Genomic DNA, 18,362 nt, shown 5'->3' with positions numbered 1-18,362 from the left:
AGCACTCAGCAGTGTTAGTCAAACATTACAGTGTGAATGCAACAAGAAATTGCATAAATGGATAATCATATTCCCTAGTGATAAAATATAGGGTGAATACATTAGTTGAGGGTGATTATTAGAAATAAACATTTAATAATTATATATAAAATACAAATATAATATTATTAAACTGTCACTCTCAATAAAAAGATATTCTGTATCAAAGAAAGCAGCATATGTATTTCAGATTCCTAGTGTCCTGTACATTTGAAGCCAAATTATTGTACAAATTTATGAACTAAGACCTCTCGGCCAATCCGCTGTGACAAAATCTCATTTATATGCAAGTGTCAGGAATTTGAACCAATAAGGTGTGAGAGGGCGTGGCCAATACCTCCGCCGGTCTAATAGCTCTGTCTGTTTTTAGCTTACTCACAGTAGAATGGCGGCCGCTGCCTGCGGTCCTCGCGTCTGTCCGAGATCTAATTCAGCCAAACCACACAAAGAACACCTGCGAAAAAGCCGGGATTCTCGTCGCAGACAAGCAGCACTATTGTTTCTCACCAATATATCTTTGGACGGACGACCGGTTTACAATCTAAGCAATGGAATCGTTGGCCCTAGGGAAGCCGAGAGCCGGTGTGTGGATGTCGGTGCGTCGGCGGTGACGGGTCCCCCTTTGTCGACAACCAGCAGCTATGGAACCTTCACCCAAGTGTCATCCTCCATCAGCGGAGGGGCAGCGACCCCTATCCCGAGGACTAACACTTACCCTGCTCCTCTGAGCCCTCCTCCATTATTTAACCAAGGGAGCAGCGACGTTTTCACGGAGGATGGACGAGCAGATCCTTTGTCAGTCCAGGGACCCCCTCTTTCACCGACCTCTGGACCGCTGAATGTGGTTTTAGGATCAAGTAAACCACCAAGCCAATTCCCGGGCTCCAATCCTGTGCCTGATTCCCGTCAAAGGTGAGTTTTGTTTTTGCACGCAGGTTGGCAAACAATGATACGCGTTATTGACATTGTTTTTTTCCTCTGGCTGGGTTTGTATGCAATTACACCATTCATAACAACTGGAGTAAATGTCTGATGTAACCTTTTCTACAGGTGTCATCTGTCATAAATAATTATGAATATGCTATATATGTTTATGAAAGCTGTTTATTTACAAATCTTAGTACGCTTTTGATTTCATGCCGTGAGGATGGACAGTCATCTGTATCTGGCCTGTTGTTTAGCAGTCTTTACAGTCGTTTATGACTTTTGAAGCAGTATTTTAAAAGGTGCATATTACAGTACGCGCAAATCAAAACAAAAACATATCTATCAGGTGAATTACTGACTTCCGCCTTATTGTTTAACTTTCATTTTCATCTTTGAGGTCTTGTTTTCTAGGCAGTAGTTTGACAGGAAATCTTTCTGCGACATTTTTGAGACCTGGTAAAATGAACAGGTCGGGTTGGGAATCGTAAGGATTTCTGGTTCCGAGTCCTTCACGGTTCCGGTTCTTTTGGTACTTTAAAGAAATATAAATTCAACTTTAGTGAGGCTATCGAAATGTTGGTCCTAACTTTATATTAAATAAAAATACTTAACAATAGCATTTTCTAAAATAATTTATATAAATATAAATTACCATTTATTACAACAACAACAAAAAATGTCTATAATCTGTAACGTTAAAGGGATAGTTCACCCAAAAATGAATTTATCATTTACTCACCCTCAGGTTGTTCCAAATCTGTATAAATTTCTTTGTTCTGCTGAACACAAAGGAAGATATTTGGAAGAAAGTTTGTAACTAGGCCGCTTTGGGGCACCATTGACTTCCGTAGTAGGGAAAAAAAAAATACTATGGAAGTCAATGGTGCCCCAAAACTGTTCAGTTTCCCACATTCTTCAAAATATCTTCCTTTGTGTTCATCAGAACAAAGAAATATATACAGGTTTGGAACAACTTGAGGGTGAGTAAATTATGACAGAATTTTCATTTTTGGGTGAACTAACCCTATAACTATATTTTGAAAATCAACTAACGTTATTAAGTTGGCTTGACTAAAATTTCTGACTCTAACTCCTCCTCTTTAACTCTACAAACTCCAAACTCGGCTCAGACCTTCAGACTGTTCTGACTTAGTGTGCTATATCTTTTCTAACTGATCCGACTTACTGTTTTCCCAAAAATGACTTTTAAAACTCGGAAAAATCCCATTGACTTTCATTGACATCTATCTATCTATCTATCTATCTATCTATCTATCTATCTATCTATCTATCTATCTATCTATCTATCTATCTAAACTAAAACTGAAAACTTTCAAACTGAAAACTTTTAAAACTGCTTCAAACCTTCTGGACCGGCTTTTTCAAGCCAACTTAAAGTTTGTCTGGACAAACTTTTTTTCATCTAGTTCTGATTTGCATTTCAATATAACAACATAAAATCAATTCTTGGTTAATTTCGAGTTGGACATGAAGAACGTAATAACTTGCAGTTCAGAAAGTGAGTCAAATGAATTCAGTTGCTGCTCTGACTGATTAACTGATAAGTTTTCAGCTTAAATTAGTGATTTGTTCAGTAATCAGACTATTCTGCATTGCACATTTTTGACTCACTAAAAAGACTCACTAACTTATTCTTCCAGAAATCAGACTATTTAAGTTGCAATGTATATTTTTGATTCACAATAGAAACTGACTTATATAAGAGTCATTTGTTCGCTTATTGAGCTGCTGTTATTTACTAAAAAGGACTTGCTCATAAGACGCATTCGTTCGAGAATCAGACTACTCAGGTCGTTTTGTGATTCACTAAAGAATCATTCATAAGAATCATTCATTTATAATCCGGTCTACTCTGGACAAAATTAAAAGACCTAAATAAAGATGTTACTGTGATAATAAAGCGTGTGTTGTCTGTCTGATTGAACAAAGTTATTAATTAAGAGTAACAAATGTTTAACGGTTATATTCTGTGTAGTGAGTGAGTTGTTTGTCATATGTGCCTTTGCATTTGACTTTAAAAGTAAAGTCCTCTGTAACTGTGATAACAGAGACACTGATTAAGGAAGACCCATAGGAAGGGTTTGAATGGTGATAAGATTTCACTGCTATCAGTTGATAACTGAGAGCAGTTTTAATAAGGAGACTGCTGAGTCAGTCAAAGAAGTATAGCCTAAAGGACATCAACCAGTCAAAACAAGCTTTATCTGCCTGGTAGGTAGGTGATGTTGCTCATGTGAACCAAGCCTCATGATCTCACTGCAGTACATATGCACATCATTTCCTGTTTGTTTCCTTTGTTGCTTGCCTTTCACCTCTCTCCTGTTCCCCTCACCCTCTCATCTCTTTATGTAAGGTCTGCTGATAGACCGATGCTGGATGGGCGACCTTTAAGTCTTAATTCATAAGATTAAGCTTTTACTTCAATTTAATCCATCACAATTTGTCTCTAAACTTATACAAATTAAAGTCACATCTATTTATCTCTACTTTTTGTTACATTCTTTTTTCAGGACTCGTAACCTTTCTGGGTCTCCAGGGACAAAGGTTTCCAAGAAGGTGCACTTCATCAAGAATATGAGACCGTATGATACTCGAGGGAGCAGGTGAGTTGATGGGATTGACATGGTTTAAGAAATATTTTCCCCTTGAGGAGGACTTGTATTTGTTTGTCCCCCCCCACACCCCCAATATTAAATCTGTACTTACATGATTCATCTGGGTGAATGTGATTTCACCAAGTACAACATGTTCTTCTGATTCTAATCAACCAATCAGATTTGAGGGACAGGTTTACAGTTTATGTCAAGTTTAGGCTTTCCAGGGTTAGGTGCTTCTACATTTGATTTAGTGTTTTTCACAAATTAAGATATTTTTGTTGAAATCTGATGATTTCCTCTCTCAAGATCCATAAATGAATCGTGATTCATAAATGAATAATGATTCGACACGCTGATTCATAACGCTCCAAAGCTTCATGAAGCAGTGTTTTTAAATTGGCCATCACTATATAAGTCGTTATTTTGTTTTTTGGCGCACCATAAAATATTCTCGTCGCTTTATAATATTAAGATTGAACCACTGTACTCACATGAACTGCATGAGGGCAAGTAATAAATGACATTATGAACCCTTATTCATTTTTATTTTATTATTTTTAATTTTTAGAAATGATTTCAAACAATAATTGGTCCTGGTCCTTTATCAGCACTTTCTTTAGGATAGAGTTCCCATGATTCAAGTCATATAGGGTGAATATTAAAAATGGATGCTGGTTATATGGATGCTGGACTGTTTCCTCAGGCAGTAAAGTTCTTTGTTATATAACTGCAGTGCGCTCTCATGCTAAGTGAAACAGTACAGCTTCAGACAGACTCTGCGATTCCTTCGTTAACTTAATAACTGGCATACTGTAAGTACTCACTTAGACAGAAGAAATGGGGGATAGATGTGTCTGCCTACATGGGGAACAACTGGGCTGAATTAAATCAATCTTGAATGGAACCTTATAGATCACTGGCATCTTATGAAAGTAGAACTGCACCTTGTCGAGAGCCATTAAAATGTAATGAAACTCTGTTACGTAAGTAAAATGCTTCCAAATGTGCTCTTCTCCCTCTAAATTATTTCTCCCTCTAACTTATTTACTTATATATGTGCCATAAACTCAACTGACTTTTTTATCCTGCATCAGTAAAGTGTTCTTTTCTTTCTTTTTTCTTATTGCACCATAACATAACATAACATGAACATTGTACACAGGTTACTTGTGTAAATTCTGTTATTTACTCTTATTTAGTTGTTCCAAACCTGTATGAATTTCTTTTTTCTGCTGAACACAAAAAAGATATTTTGAAGAATATGGGCAACTAAACAGTTGATGACCCATATTCTTCAAAATTATCTTTTTTTGTGTTCAGCAGAAAAAAAAGTTCATACAGGTTTGGAACAACTTGAGAGTGAGTAAATGACAGAATTTTCATTTCTGGGTGAACTGCCCCTTTAGTTTTTAGAAAAGACAAAACAAAAGCAAGAACAAACATAGTACAAAAACAAAGCAGTGCAAAAGATTCGACAGCCTTTCAAAAAGAAAATAGAAAAGAAAAAGGAAAGGAGTGTTATTTTCTGATATTATCTTGTATATTACCCAGAACACAGTTTTACCCCTTGGCTTAATGTCGCATTACATCATCAACCATGAAATCACGCCTTCACTCATGTGCACATTCACCCCCAGCCTCATGACATCAGCAGTAATGTTATATGGGGCCTTCGACCTCATTGAGCATAACTCATGTCACAAGCTGCTGACCTGTTAATTGTGATGCCATTCAGCCTCCTGGGAAATGTGACAGAGTTTGTTTTAATCAGATTTGGTCATGCTGACCAATCTACTATGACGCAGAAAGCCACATGCTGCTTTTAATTGACAATTTATAGATTTGTGGTTGAATAATGGCTTTTTTTTTGTCTCCAATGTCATTCCACTGCCATAAGATCTCCCATTTGCTTTGAGCTGCATGTTGTTGTGACCCATATGCACTTGCTGTTTTGGCGAAACATGGCTGGTGTACTGTGATGGTTTGATGATTAGGTGACTGATGTTGTCTGTTCTGTGTGCACTTGCCATCTGTGTCCTGCAGGGTTGTGCTGATCTGTGCCAAGAGATCCCTGTGTGCTGCTTTCTCTGTATTGCCGTATGGAGAGAGTTATCACATCAGGTACAGAGCCACCACAGTCAGCCAAACAGCTCATTTCATATCATGCAAATCCATGAGGGATGGACAAATCAACTGTTCTTTTCTACTATGAAATATGATGTTCCAAAAGACTAAATGATTCATTTGTAATGGAAGAAAATGTTTTGCGCTGATGTTTTAAAATTATTTTCATGTACACTACTGTTCAAAAATTCGAATCCTTTGATTCGGCAGAGGTGCATTAAATGGTTAGTTCACCGAAAAATGAAAATTCTGTCATTAATTATTCACCTTCATGTCGTTCCAAACCCATAAGACCTTCGTTCATCTTCAGAAGACAAATTAAGATATTTTTGATGAAATCCGGGAGTTCTCTGACTCCTCCGTAGACAGCAATTTAACCACCACTTTCAAGGTCCAGAAAGGTAGTGAAGACATCGTTAAAATAGTCCACGTGACTGCAGTTGTTCAACTTGAATTTTCTGTAGTGACGAGAATACTTTTTGTGCACAAAAATAACGACTTTATTCAACTATATCTTCTCTTCTGTGTCATTCTCCTACGCTGTTTAAGTTCAGCGCTTCCAGGTTCCATCATGTCGACTCATTATTTGCCGGCTCCTGCTTCAGCATCACACACATACGCCGTGCTGCTCATGTGAACGGCGTCGGCAAATACTAAAGGGATCGTTGTTGATCCATGATTAGGGATGTGCAATCGCGATTAATCGTTTGCAAAATAAAAGTTTGTGTTTACGTAATATATGTGTGTTCTGTGTATAATAATTATGTATATATAAATTCACACACATACATGTATAAATTTAAGAAATATATGCATGTTTAAATAAATATATATATTTTATATATAAATCTAACATTTTTCTTAAATATATACATGTATGTGTCTGTATTTATATATACATAATTATTATACACAGAACGTAAACACAGACTTTTATTTTGCAAACGATTAATCGTGATAAATCGTTGCACATCCCTATCCGTGATCCGTACGGACCAAGCCCTATGGTTCGGCACGCATGTGATTCGCGGATCAATTGCAAGTTTAACTGCAATAGAGTGAAAGGTTATCATTTGCACGTGTTTTTGTCTTGCTAGTTTACACATTAAATGGATATAAAACCATTTCAGCGCTAGAAGAGGCAAAAGGATTTCATTTGGTATCGCACGCCACGCTGTTATCGGTGCGCACAGACGCACATAAGGCTCGCGCGCACACAGAGAGAGAGGCACGTTTCAGATAGCTCGCGAACTCCAAACTGATTTCTCTTTCGCGTCCTCAATGCACTTGGATGGACACATACACGCATTATATCAGTCAAAATACCCCTCTCGGCAAGTATTCTCGTAAACACATTCGGTTATGTCTTAATTGAACGAGGTGAGAATTCGGATCGGATATGTGCGTGCATGGAGTCTTACTCTTAAAGTGACAGCAACCTATAAATTCCTGCTGTTGTCTGTCATGTAAATCAAACAACAAAACTGCTTTAACAAAGATCAATCTATATTAAATTTATACAGTGAATACTTTATTTGTAATTTTATGATGTATTTATCTATTCTTGTAATTAGTGTAAAGTATTTGTTCTTTTTACAGTCTGTTCACTTGCCTTTAATAATGTATTAGTTAGGCCAGTAGTTTCTGCTGTGGTATCAGAGTAGTTAAAATGGGCAATAAATGTAAAGTTACCCCCCAATATTTTTTTTTTTTTTGTGCTGATCCAAAAAATTATCCGATCCGTGACTTAATAACCATGATATGATCCGAACAGTGATTTTTGTGATCCGTTGAACCAACCTAGCAAATACTGAGCCTTAGGGCTGGGCGATACATCGCATGCAATTCTCACGCGCATTTCGTAAGTACAGCCGGTTCCCTGATTACCGCTAAATCGCCATCACCTGCTTTCAAATGGAGCGGCATTTAATAGACAGAGCCGTAGTTCACTGACAAGCTACGCAATATCGCGTTCATTATTGAAGGTGATTCATCTGCGATAATGAACGTGATATTGCGCAGCTTGTCAGTAATCTACGGCTCTGTCTATTAAATGCCGCTCCATTTGAAAGCAGGTGATGGCGATTTAGCGGTAATCAGGGAACCGGCTTTACTGACGGAATGCGCGTGAAAATCGCATGCAATATATCGCCCAGCCCTACTGAGCCTGCATTCTGACGTAGAACCCGGAAGCGCTGAATGTAAACAGCGTAGGAGAATGACACAGAAGAGAAGATATTTTTGAATATAGTCATTATTTTTGTTTGTTTTTGCATACAAAAAGTATTCTTGTCGCTTCATAAAATTAAAGTTGAACCACTGTAGTCAAATGGACTATTTTATCAATGTCTTTAGTACCTTTCTGGACCTTGAAAGTGGTGGTTAAATTGCTGTCTATGTACGAGTCAGAGAGCTCTCAGATTTCATCATATATATCTTAATTTGTCTTCCGAAGATGAACGAAGGTCTTACGGGTTTGGAACAGACGCTGTCATAATTAATGATAGAATTTTCATTTTGGGGTGAACTAACCCTTTAAATTGATCGAACATGATTTTTAGAAGTGATTAGATTTTGCTTTTGGCAGTCCAGAGTTCAGTGATTTGTCCACCTGTCATACACTGGCCAATCACATCATTCATATAAATATGATTTTTGTTTTTATTTTGTCATTGTGCCTTTACTTCTTAAAAACACAAGGATGTATCATTCTAAGCTTTAATATAATGAAACTGTAATAACTTGAAGAATGAAGAATGACTTATTTGCAAACAAACCAGCCTGTAAACAGTGTACTGCGGCCTGATGCTGGTGTATAAACAGGCTCCGCTCGTGTCTTGTGTATCAGGCAACACCAATAAGACAGAGGAGCCTTTATCTCATTATCTGATTGAAAGAGATTTTTTCAGTGCAGAGAAAAGTTATTAAATTCTGACTGTTAAAAATGTATCTACCCTTTGCAGTGACTCTAAACTAGACACCCAGAGACAAAGACATTCTTCTGGTGGTGGAGTTGAAATGGTCCCTGGATTAGAGGGAGTGGAGGTGGACTTTGGAAAGGTAAGATGGGATATTCCTCTAAGAAGATTGAGCAAAAGGCATGATTATGTGCCTTAGAAATCTCCTTGGTTTTTTATTTGTTGATGTATTACTATCTGTTTTAAAGCATGATTGTGCAAGGTGCAGTGCAAGGTCAGTGGGTGTGTGTTTTGCGCAATGTATATGTTTGTGCTTACGCTGATAGCCCTGGAATTTTGTGTGCGTTGCAGACAGTATCATATGCCCGTTTTCTGCTCCCAACTAATGCCTTGGTCAGGCAGAAGAGCAGTGGCCCACCTGACATCAGTACAGCTCAGACGCCAATGTCTCGAAACCGTATCAACGGGCAGAAAAACTTCACCCCTTCTCGAATCAACAGCACAGTTATACAAGATACTGGTACGTTACATGTGCAGATACGTTATGTGCTCATTAAAGCATTTTTATGTTTATTTATTGGGGACTTTTATCCAAAATTTTGATAATCGATTAACCTAATTATTATTATTATTAGAACGATTAATCGACTAGTCTCCGATTATTTCACAGATTAACCAGTAGTCTTTGGTCGATTATTCGGCTTTTGCAATTAGTTAAAATATTGAGTTAGAATAGATATAACTAATAATTAAAACAAGGAAATCACCTCAGCTTTTGAAAATGTCTTTTTAATGAACTTCAAGTCAACTGAATAGACCAATCTCCCTCAGGTTTTCCATCCTCTTCAGAAGTCATCAGTAGTCCAACTGCTACAATGACTGGTACTGTGTTTTTATTAGGGCTGGACATTGACATTTTTCACGATTTGATTTCTATTCATAAGCTTGTGATTCCAATCGGATATAGATTCAACTCTATTCAATTCCATTTTCATGAGAAAATGGACCTGTGGCGTAAGAATAGTGTCAATTGCGTGAGTCTGAATGCGTAGGTGTGGCAGCATTTTTATTTTTTGTAGTTATGTTAAACTTTCCAAACAAAGACGAACACAGGTGTTTGTTTGCACTCTGAAGCGCCATGTCGTCTTCTTCTATTGGATTGCATCTGGGAAGGCTGCATTACAGTATTTCGTTACAGCGTCCCACTGTTAAAACTGTGTTATTGCAGTCCTTTAAAATAGGTCATATAAGATCAAGACACTTCGACTATATTTTTTACAATTTTTTGTGTTGTCGAAATTGTCAATAATGTCACCTTTACGTTTCAGCCCAATTATTAATGTTGAAACAATTTGTGAAATCTGTGATTGATATTATTTTTAGAAAGTTCAATAGAAATCTTTTGTAACATTATAATTATCTTTACTGTCACTTTTGATAAATTTTAATAAAAGTATTAAATTCTTAAAAAAAAAAAAAAATCCAAACATGTTTTAACTCTTGCTAGGTGTGGAGGAGCTGTCAGACTATGACCCCAACTTACTCAGTGACCCCCAGTGGCCATGCGGGAAGCACAAACGAGTGTTAATTTTCGCATCTTATGTGGTAAGATCCTTAATTGAACCATCACAGATTCAATAACAGATTCAGATAATCATGTTACTAATGAAAAGGCTTTGAAAGGACATCTGCATTTCACTACAGTATGATAGTTATTCATAATCCTTGAACCCAGCTTATGACCTACTGTATATCAGATCATATCTGCATGTCATATGATAACCCTAAGGGCTCAATATGGTCTAACCATAGCTAAAGGCATGAAGCATGAAATCTTATGTATCAGCTGACTAGGCTTTAGCTGTAAAAGTTGAATGTTCACATCCATGATTGTGTTTTGGTAGCCATAAAAAGCCATACATTCTTTTTACACTGATAATAAGAGTCAACTTGTCCCCTCCAGACAACGGTTATTGAATATGTGAAACCGTCTGACTTGAAGAAAGACATGAATGAGACGTTCAAGGAGAAGTTTCCTCACATAAAGCTGACGCTCAGCAAAATCAGAAGGTAAAGTCATTTTTATGTAAAATAAATGGTTGGGGCCTCAGTTGTGTTGCTTTTAGTCCATGTCTGTTAGCATTATTATGTAAATTTAACTCTGCATGCTAATTTCTCATATTTACATTGTCAGTTCATCTTTAAAAACACATCTTGCAAATCTCAAAATGAATATCACAAATATCAATTCGCTTTAAGTACGGAAGAGGATTAGGGCCAAGCAATAATAAAAAAATAAAACCATCTCGAGATTAAAGTTGTTAAATTTCGAGAAAAAAATCGTTAAATTTCGAGAAAAAAGTCTAAATAAAATGTTGAGAATAAACTCATTAAATTACGAGAAAAAAGTCGTTAAATTATGAGAACAAATTCGTTAAATTATGAGAAAAATGACGTTAAATTTCGAGAAAAAAGTCGAGATAAAAAGTTGAGAACATTTTATTTCGACTTTTTTCTCGTAATTTAACGAGTTTATTCTCAACATTTTATTTCGACTTTTTTCTCTAAATTTAACGAGTTTTTTCTCGAAATTTAACAACTTTAATCTCGATGGTTTTATTTTTTTATTATTGCTTGGCCCTAATCCTCTTCCGTACTTTAAGTATTCTATACAAAATAGAATTTAATTTTTTATATTGACCATTTTTCGGTTATCAGCTTGTTGCATCAGCCAGAAATTTAATACGAATGCATGCTAGTTTAACAGGAAATGTCAACACAGGAAAGAAATGGCACCCGTTAAGCTATTTCATAGGGTCTTTTAGCACATAACACTATTACAACATTATGTACATTTAAAGGAATAGTTCACCCAAAAAAGAAAATTATATAATCATTTACTCCCCCTCAAGATGTTCCAAACCTGTATAAATTTCTTTCTTCTGCTGTACACAAAGGAATATATTTGGAAGAATGTTTGTAACTAAGCAGATCTCGTCCTCATAGACTACCATAGTAGGGAAAAGAAATATACTATGGTAGTCAATTTTTGGCATTTCTTCCAAAGAAATGTATACAGTTTGGAACAGCTTAAGGGGGAGTTTTAATTTTTGGGTGAACTATCCCTTTAAGGCTGAATGAAATAAAGTAGCTTAAAATGTGATTTATATTTTGGCTGTTTTTATGGGCATGTTGTAAATCGGTTCTAATGAAGTTTACTCTGCACCACAGTTTGAAAAGGGAGATGCGCTCTGTGAGTGAGGAGTGTGGCCTACAGCCGGTTACCATAGCGATGGCCTATGTTTACTTTGAGAAGCTGGTTCTGCAAGGGAGGTTAAACAAGCACAACCGAAAGCTGGTGTCTGCCGCCTGCGTTTTACTAGCTGCCAAGATTAGCAGCGACCTCAAGAAACAAGAGGTCAAGCAACTGATTGATGTAAGTGTCTTACTGATTTGGATTGTATTATCTTTTATTATGATTTATGTTGTAACTTTCTTTCTCTCTCTTTTGCCCTACCCATTTCTTCTCTTTTTTTGCCTGACTCTGAATAGAGGTTGGAGGAGCGTTTCCGAATAAATCGCAAAGAGTTGATTTCCCTGGAGTTCACGGTTCTGGTTGCCTTGGAGATGGCACTCTACCTCTCAGACAGCAAGGTCATGCCTCACTATCGCAGGCTAGTGCAGCAGGGCTGAAATGGAGAGGGCCCTTAAAGGGATAGTCCACCCCAAAATGAAAATTCTGTCTTCATTTACTCACCCTGATGTCATTCCAAACTTGTATGACTGTATATATATTTTGAAGAATGTTGGTAACTACTTCCATTGTATGGACAAAAAACACTGAAACATTCTCAAAATACTTTTTTCTGTGGAACATACAATAAAAGAAACAGGTTTGGATCAACATGAGGGTGAAAAAATGATGACAGAATTTTCATTTTGGGGTCAACTATTCTTTTAACCGCGGTCTGTAGACCATAGAGATGGCGTTCTTATCTTATGGCAGTTATGGAAGGTTATTTGTTTTATTTATTGATTAAACAGATCAGTGGACACTCCCATCTTCACTCGTTCACTTCACGAATCTGATTTTATAAATCATACATGTGTAGAGAAAGGCTTACTTGAAGCACTGATTTACATCTTCTTTTTTTTGCATGTGTTTTTATTTTTTAATACCACAATTGCTAATCAATCATCATTTATCAAAGCTTCTTCTTAATGCATCACTTTATTTATGCAATATTTTATTTTTGAATGACTTTAATTTTATTAGAATTCATAATTTATGAATACTGAATATATTTTTGATGACGCTTCACATATTTTTTTTTATTTTTGATGCGTTTTGGGGTATGTGTGGCATTCCGATGCGTATCCAGCCTGGCACTCTATGTTAGAGATGACATTTAACGGGCACATTAATTGTGCTTTTCTCTATCTTTTTTTCTTGTCATCAAACATTTACCAACTAGACATTGGTTTAACAAGTGATACAGTGTTCTTTAAGGAGACACACCGCAATGAATTTTAGGTAGCGTTGGATGTAAAAAGTCTTTTGAATACGTGAGTGCCATTTTAAACAGAAACTGAACCATTTACCAGTTACCAGTTGTTTTTCAGTGTCTTAACATGATTTTCTCAGTTTTAATGCACAGCTGTGACAGTTACAGTGATTAAATGTTTAATTTTTGGCAATATACGGTGTCCTTAATCTTATGTGCAACGCTGATTGAGTACGTTTCACGGTACAGTCGGTTTTACAAATAACTCCACACCTGTATATTCAACTGTTGTGTATTTGTTCACAGAGGAAATGGCGCCTCCTTGACGGAGTGAGTCTGTTTTGTGTAGTGCAGTGTTGAATACTACCTAACCTTGGTGAATCTTCTTGGTTAGTGTTCATACAATATTGTCTCTTATGTAATTTAATCATTTGGAAATGTTTATACACCATATAGGAGTGGCCCATGTTTACTTTCAGAACCTGGACAGTATCACAGTGTGCAGCATTACCAGAAATACACAACTTTGTTTTTACATCTGATTTCTGTTTTTGACTGAGAAGCAGAAGCACATATCCACCATCTAGTGGTGGCCTTTTTAACGTGATGGTTCTGTATGGTGCATTTGCTCCTTTCCCTCAGGAATCCGGACTGGTCAAAATTCACATTGCTATGTCAAATGATCAACTGTGAGAGGGGAATTGAATTGGAGAGAATTATAGGTAATCATACTTCACTATTAGTCTTCACTGAGCGTTGAAGAATGAAGTGCCTTTTCTATTACATTTGTCAGTACGGTTCTGTTGCCATAATGTTTTCCACACATCCCGCCTCTTTAATCTTTTTTAATACCGAGTCATCACGCACCTTGACACATGAATGTGACTGTAGATCCGGTTGGAAAACCGTGTGACGTGTTGATTGAAATCTCCCTGTATGTGAATGCATTCACTCCTGTGATACTGTCGTAGAAGCTTTTTGAGGAGGTGGAACAGTACAAACACTGTGAGGGGAATCCTGTGACATTCTGCATGAGAATACTGTTTTTTGTGAGTGTCTATGAAAAAAGATGTATTTTTCAAAATTGTCTATTTTGGCAGTATGTTATAGAATGATGTGAGGCTGGTTCGCACTGCCAGATTAAACGGCAACACTGAACCACAAACCATTGGATGTTGGTGTTTATTGGGCGGTGTGAGCCAGCCTTTAGTTTGGACTGAACTGTTCACAGGGTCTTATCTGTTGTGATGTTTAGATGCTGTGTTTTGTCATTTTTTTTCTATTTGCATTTATAAAGATGTTTTTAAATTGTTTCACTTGTCTGTGAAGTTTGTTCTCACTGTTTATGCATGCCAAATTATCTGCAAGTCTCTTTACTTGGAAGAGGTTTTTAGAACAGATGAAGAGATGATTAAAAAAAAAAAAGAAATGTGAAATGTCTATTGTTCAGACATGCAGGTAGTTCGACCCCACCCAGACTGCTCAAACAAACATAATGGAGGGTAAAAATTCAACCTATTTTGTAAATTCATGTTATAGATCTTATTGTGAATGATTCATCTAAAGCCCGTCCCTCTGCAATCAGCTCCAAGCAATGGCCACATTTCACAATCCAATCAACAAATGAATGCATAGAATCAAGTACCCGACCTATATATTTTTTTCTTTTTTGATAGTAGCCATTACACTCAGATATACGTCAGAATATGGAATTCAATGTTGCTACGATGCAACTTTAAGCTAACTTCAGCTGTTCTATCATTTTAAGCATTATCTGTTCTTATTGGAAGTCTCAGTTTATTATTACACAATTTATGTAAATCTAACCAAAAACAATTGTCTATTAGAGTACATCCAGTTTTGCCCTTGTAAGGCCATTTTGTATAAACTACCGACTTAATAGAAGGATGTCTGGGGGAGAGGAATGTGTATGTACACGAAAGTATAAACAAGTGTGTTTAGAAAGGGTTTTGGCTAGAATGAACCAGATCAGATTTGTGTAATTTTAAAGATAACGACCTCCTTTATTGGGCACCTCTACAGTTTCTGTTAGTAATCCAAACTAATTCATCAAAAGTCCCAGTTGCCCCAATGCCAGCGCACTGCTGAACTGTTCATATATAGAGACCACAAAAAGTGTTAAGGAATGTTAGATTTATCATTGAAGTCCAAAAGCTGATAAACTAAACAAACTTGTTCTTTAAATTATTTTACTAAGCGCACACTATTAGTAGTTTCAGATGAAACCAGTGATTCAATTGGTGACGTTCAATTAGTGCTTTTCCAGTTTGGTGTTTTGATTGTATTTCGTGTGCACAGCATGGATAAGCTACAACAGGTAAACATGTCAGCAGTGTGGACGCATTTCAACATGACCAAAAATGAGGCTAAAGTAGCAATAGCCTATGTAAAATTTGTTTGATTGAATTACTGAGAGGTACGGAAGAGGATTAGGGCCAAGCAATAATAAAAAATAAAACCATCTCGAGATTAAAGTTGTTAAATTACGAGAAAAAACTCGTTAAATATCGAGAAAAAAGTCGAAATAAAATGTTGAGAATAAAGTCGTTAAATTCTGAGAACAAACTCGTTAAATTTCGAGAAAAAAGTCGAGATAAAATGTTGAGAATAAAGTCATTAAATTACGAGAATAAAGTCATTAAATTACGAGAACAAACTCGTTCAAATTTCGAGAAGAAAGTCGAGATAAAATGTTGAGAATAAAGTCATTAAATTACGAGAAAAAAGTCATTAAATTACGAGAATAAAGTCATTAAATTACGAGAATAAACTCATTAAATTACGAGAATAAAGTCATTAAATTACGAGAACAAACTCGTTAAATTTCGAGAAAAAAGTCGAGATAAAATGTTGAGAATAAAGTCATTAAATTACGAGAAAAAAGTCGTTAAATTATGAGAAAAATGTCGTTAAATTTCGAGAAAAAAGTCAAGATAAAAAGTGGAGAATAAAGTCATTAAATTAACGAATTTATTCTCGTAATTTAACGACTTTTTTTCTCGTAATTTAATGAGTTTATTCTCGTAATTTAATGAGTTTATTCTCGTAATTTACTGACTTTATTCTCGTAATTTAATGACTTTATTCTCAACATTTTATCTCGACTTTTTTCCTGAAATTTAACGTGTTTTTTCTCGAAATTTAACAACTTTAATCTCGAGATGGTTTTATTTTTTTTATTATTGTTTGGCCCTAATCCTCTTCCGTAGGGGTGAGGCGAAATCATTGCTGAAAAACTTTAAGGCTTAGTTCACCCAAAAATGAAAATAATGTCATTTTATTACTCACCCTCAATTTGTTCCACACCTGTAAGACCTTCATTAATCTTCAGAACACAAATTAAGATATTTTTGATTAAATCCGATGGCTCAGTGAGGCCTGCATTCACAGTAATGACATTTCCTCTCTCAAGATCCATAAAGGTACTAAAAACATATTTAAAACAGTTCATGTAGTTCAGTAGTTCTACCTTAATATTATAAAGCGATGAGAATACTTTTTGTGCGCCAAAAAACAAAATAACGATATTTTAACAATAAAGTGATGTGCCGATTTCAAAACACTGCTTCGGAGCTTTATGAATCGAATCAGTGACTCGGATCTCCTATCAAACGGCTAAACTGCTGAAATCACGTGACTTTGGCACTCCGAGTCTCTGATTCGATTCATAAAGCTCTGAAGCAGTGTTTTGAAACTCGGTAGATATTGTTGAAAAATCGTTATTTTGTTTTTTGGGCGCACAAACATATTCTCGTCGCTTTATAATATTAATATTGAACCACTGAACTCACATGAACCGATTTAAATATGTTTTCAGTACCTTTATGGATCTTGAGAGAGGAAATGTCATTGCTGTGAATGCAGGCTTCACTGAGCCATCGAATTTAATCAAAAATATCTTAATTTGTGTTCTAAAGATGAATGAAGGCCTTATGGGTGTGGAACAGCATGAGGGTGAGTAATAAATTACAGAATTTTCATTTTTGGGTGAACTAACCCTTTAACTCTGAATGGTTTAATTTAACACCTGAAAACATGGCACCCAGTTTAATTAGCCTACACAAATAACCAAATTTAATTAATGAAACTTTATTTTTGGTTTTGGGCTTAATGTCAGACGATTTTGAAGTTAGAGAAAAAAATTTAATGTAGTTTTTCACTCTACCACGATACCTCCGCCTATATCATGCGTGACCTTTCCAACGTGATTACATAATGCGTGGCGCATTGTAGAGTAGTGCAAGACAAGCATTTGTGGCTAAAAAGTATATCTTTTTATTATTATTATTATTTTTTTTTTTTTTAGAAAATGACCAATCGTTTTGCTAGATAAGACCCTCGTTCCTCGTCTGGGGTCGTGTAGAGCACTTTGAAGCTGCATTGAAACAGGAATTTGGACCTTCAAGCAAGGCTTGTACCCATAAAATGAATACCTGAGTGTAACTAGCGAGACACATGGAAAGGTAGGTTAGCACATACATAAACTAGCAATTTCTAAACCTATTCAGGTTTGCACAGAATGTTTATCTCAAAATCTAACATCAAAAAAGTGAATAATTTAAGGCATTCCCTACCTCTCAAAATAAATAAATTAATTCACGCTGAATTTCCAGATTCTAGTGAAAAGCAGAACTTGTGGAGAGGCTTTGTCCAAAAACTGTTCACTTGAATCTCACATTCCGACAAAGGAAAAAGGGACAATTGAAAAGAGCTTAAGGAGATGAGATGATATGGATTGAATAAAGGAGAGCAAAGGATGAATCTCAAGCCTCTTTCAGTCTTCCCAACTGAATCAGTAGATGTCTGGAAGGTCAGAGTACTTCCTGTCAAAGTAACCGCCCTTGAAGATCCAGTCCGCAGCCCCAGTGTACGGATTATTGCCTTGCTGGAACCATCTGAAAGGTGGGAGGCCAAAAAGGTTATGAAATTAAACATACTATTCAAAATCTTCTTAGAAAAATGATGGTATGTGCTTCTGTAGAAGCCTTAAAATCTTCTGCAATCATTTAGTGTATAGTTCATTTTTATTTTTTGAATGTTGTAATGTTGCAATCTGCAGTCTCAGAACTGGCTGGCTTGGTTCAACACTTCATTGGAGGATTTTATTTTAATGCCTACAGACAAAATGAGTAAATGTGCAAAACAATCAAGAAACCAAACCACTGAAACAGTGAAACCACTGAAAAATGACCGATCGTTTTGCTAGATAA

The 18,362-nt window shown here is 36.1% G+C and overlaps 1 protein-coding gene across 3 annotated transcripts; it reads left to right on the top strand.

Annotated features, from left to right (window-relative positions):
- Positions 1 to 386: 386 nt before the first annotated feature.
- cables2a (Cdk5 and Abl enzyme substrate 2a) lies at positions 387 to 14,442 on the top strand. 3 transcript variants are annotated; one of them, XM_048177965.1, is made up of 10 exons: positions 389 to 951; positions 3,498 to 3,590; positions 5,628 to 5,705; positions 8,672 to 8,768; positions 8,978 to 9,146; positions 9,458 to 9,508; positions 10,134 to 10,231; positions 10,590 to 10,696; positions 11,858 to 12,062; positions 12,179 to 14,442. In XM_048177965.1, exons 1-10 carry the CDS (start codon positions 425 to 427, stop codon positions 12,317 to 12,319), a joined length of 1,566 nt encoding a protein of 521 aa, XP_048033922.1. In that variant the 5' UTR covers positions 389 to 424; the 3' UTR covers positions 12,320 to 14,442. The 3 variants fall into 3 exon arrangements, with proteins under 3 accessions (XP_048033925.1, XP_048033922.1, XP_048033923.1); XM_048177968.1 differs by lacking the exon at positions 5,628 to 5,705 and having other exon boundaries at positions 387 to 951; XM_048177966.1 differs by lacking the exon at positions 9,458 to 9,508 and having other exon boundaries at positions 390 to 951.
- Positions 14,443 to 18,362: the final 3,920 nt, after the last annotated feature.

Source organism: Megalobrama amblycephala, linkage group LG24 (genome assembly GCF_018812025.1).
Source record: "Megalobrama amblycephala isolate DHTTF-2021 linkage group LG24, ASM1881202v1, whole genome shotgun sequence".
NCBI lineage: Eukaryota > Metazoa > Chordata > Actinopteri > Cypriniformes > Xenocyprididae > Megalobrama > Megalobrama amblycephala.
Note: the sequence above shows the minus strand (reverse complement) of the source record. Positions and strands in the feature narration are given on the sequence as shown.

Excerpts from the sequence above, each read along its gene's own strand:
- cables2a (XM_048177965.1), top strand. The coding sequence starts at position 425 with ATGGCGGCCGCTGCCTGCGGTCCTCGCGTCTGTCCGAGATCTAATTCA. Across the intron at positions 952-3,497 it reads GTGCCTGATTCCCGTCAAAG|GACTCGTAACCTTTCTGGGT; the intron begins GTGAGTTTTGTT and ends TTCTTTTTTCAG. Across the intron at positions 9,509-10,133 it reads TCCAACTGCTACAATGACTG|GTGTGGAGGAGCTGTCAGAC; the intron begins GTACTGTGTTTT and ends AACTCTTGCTAG.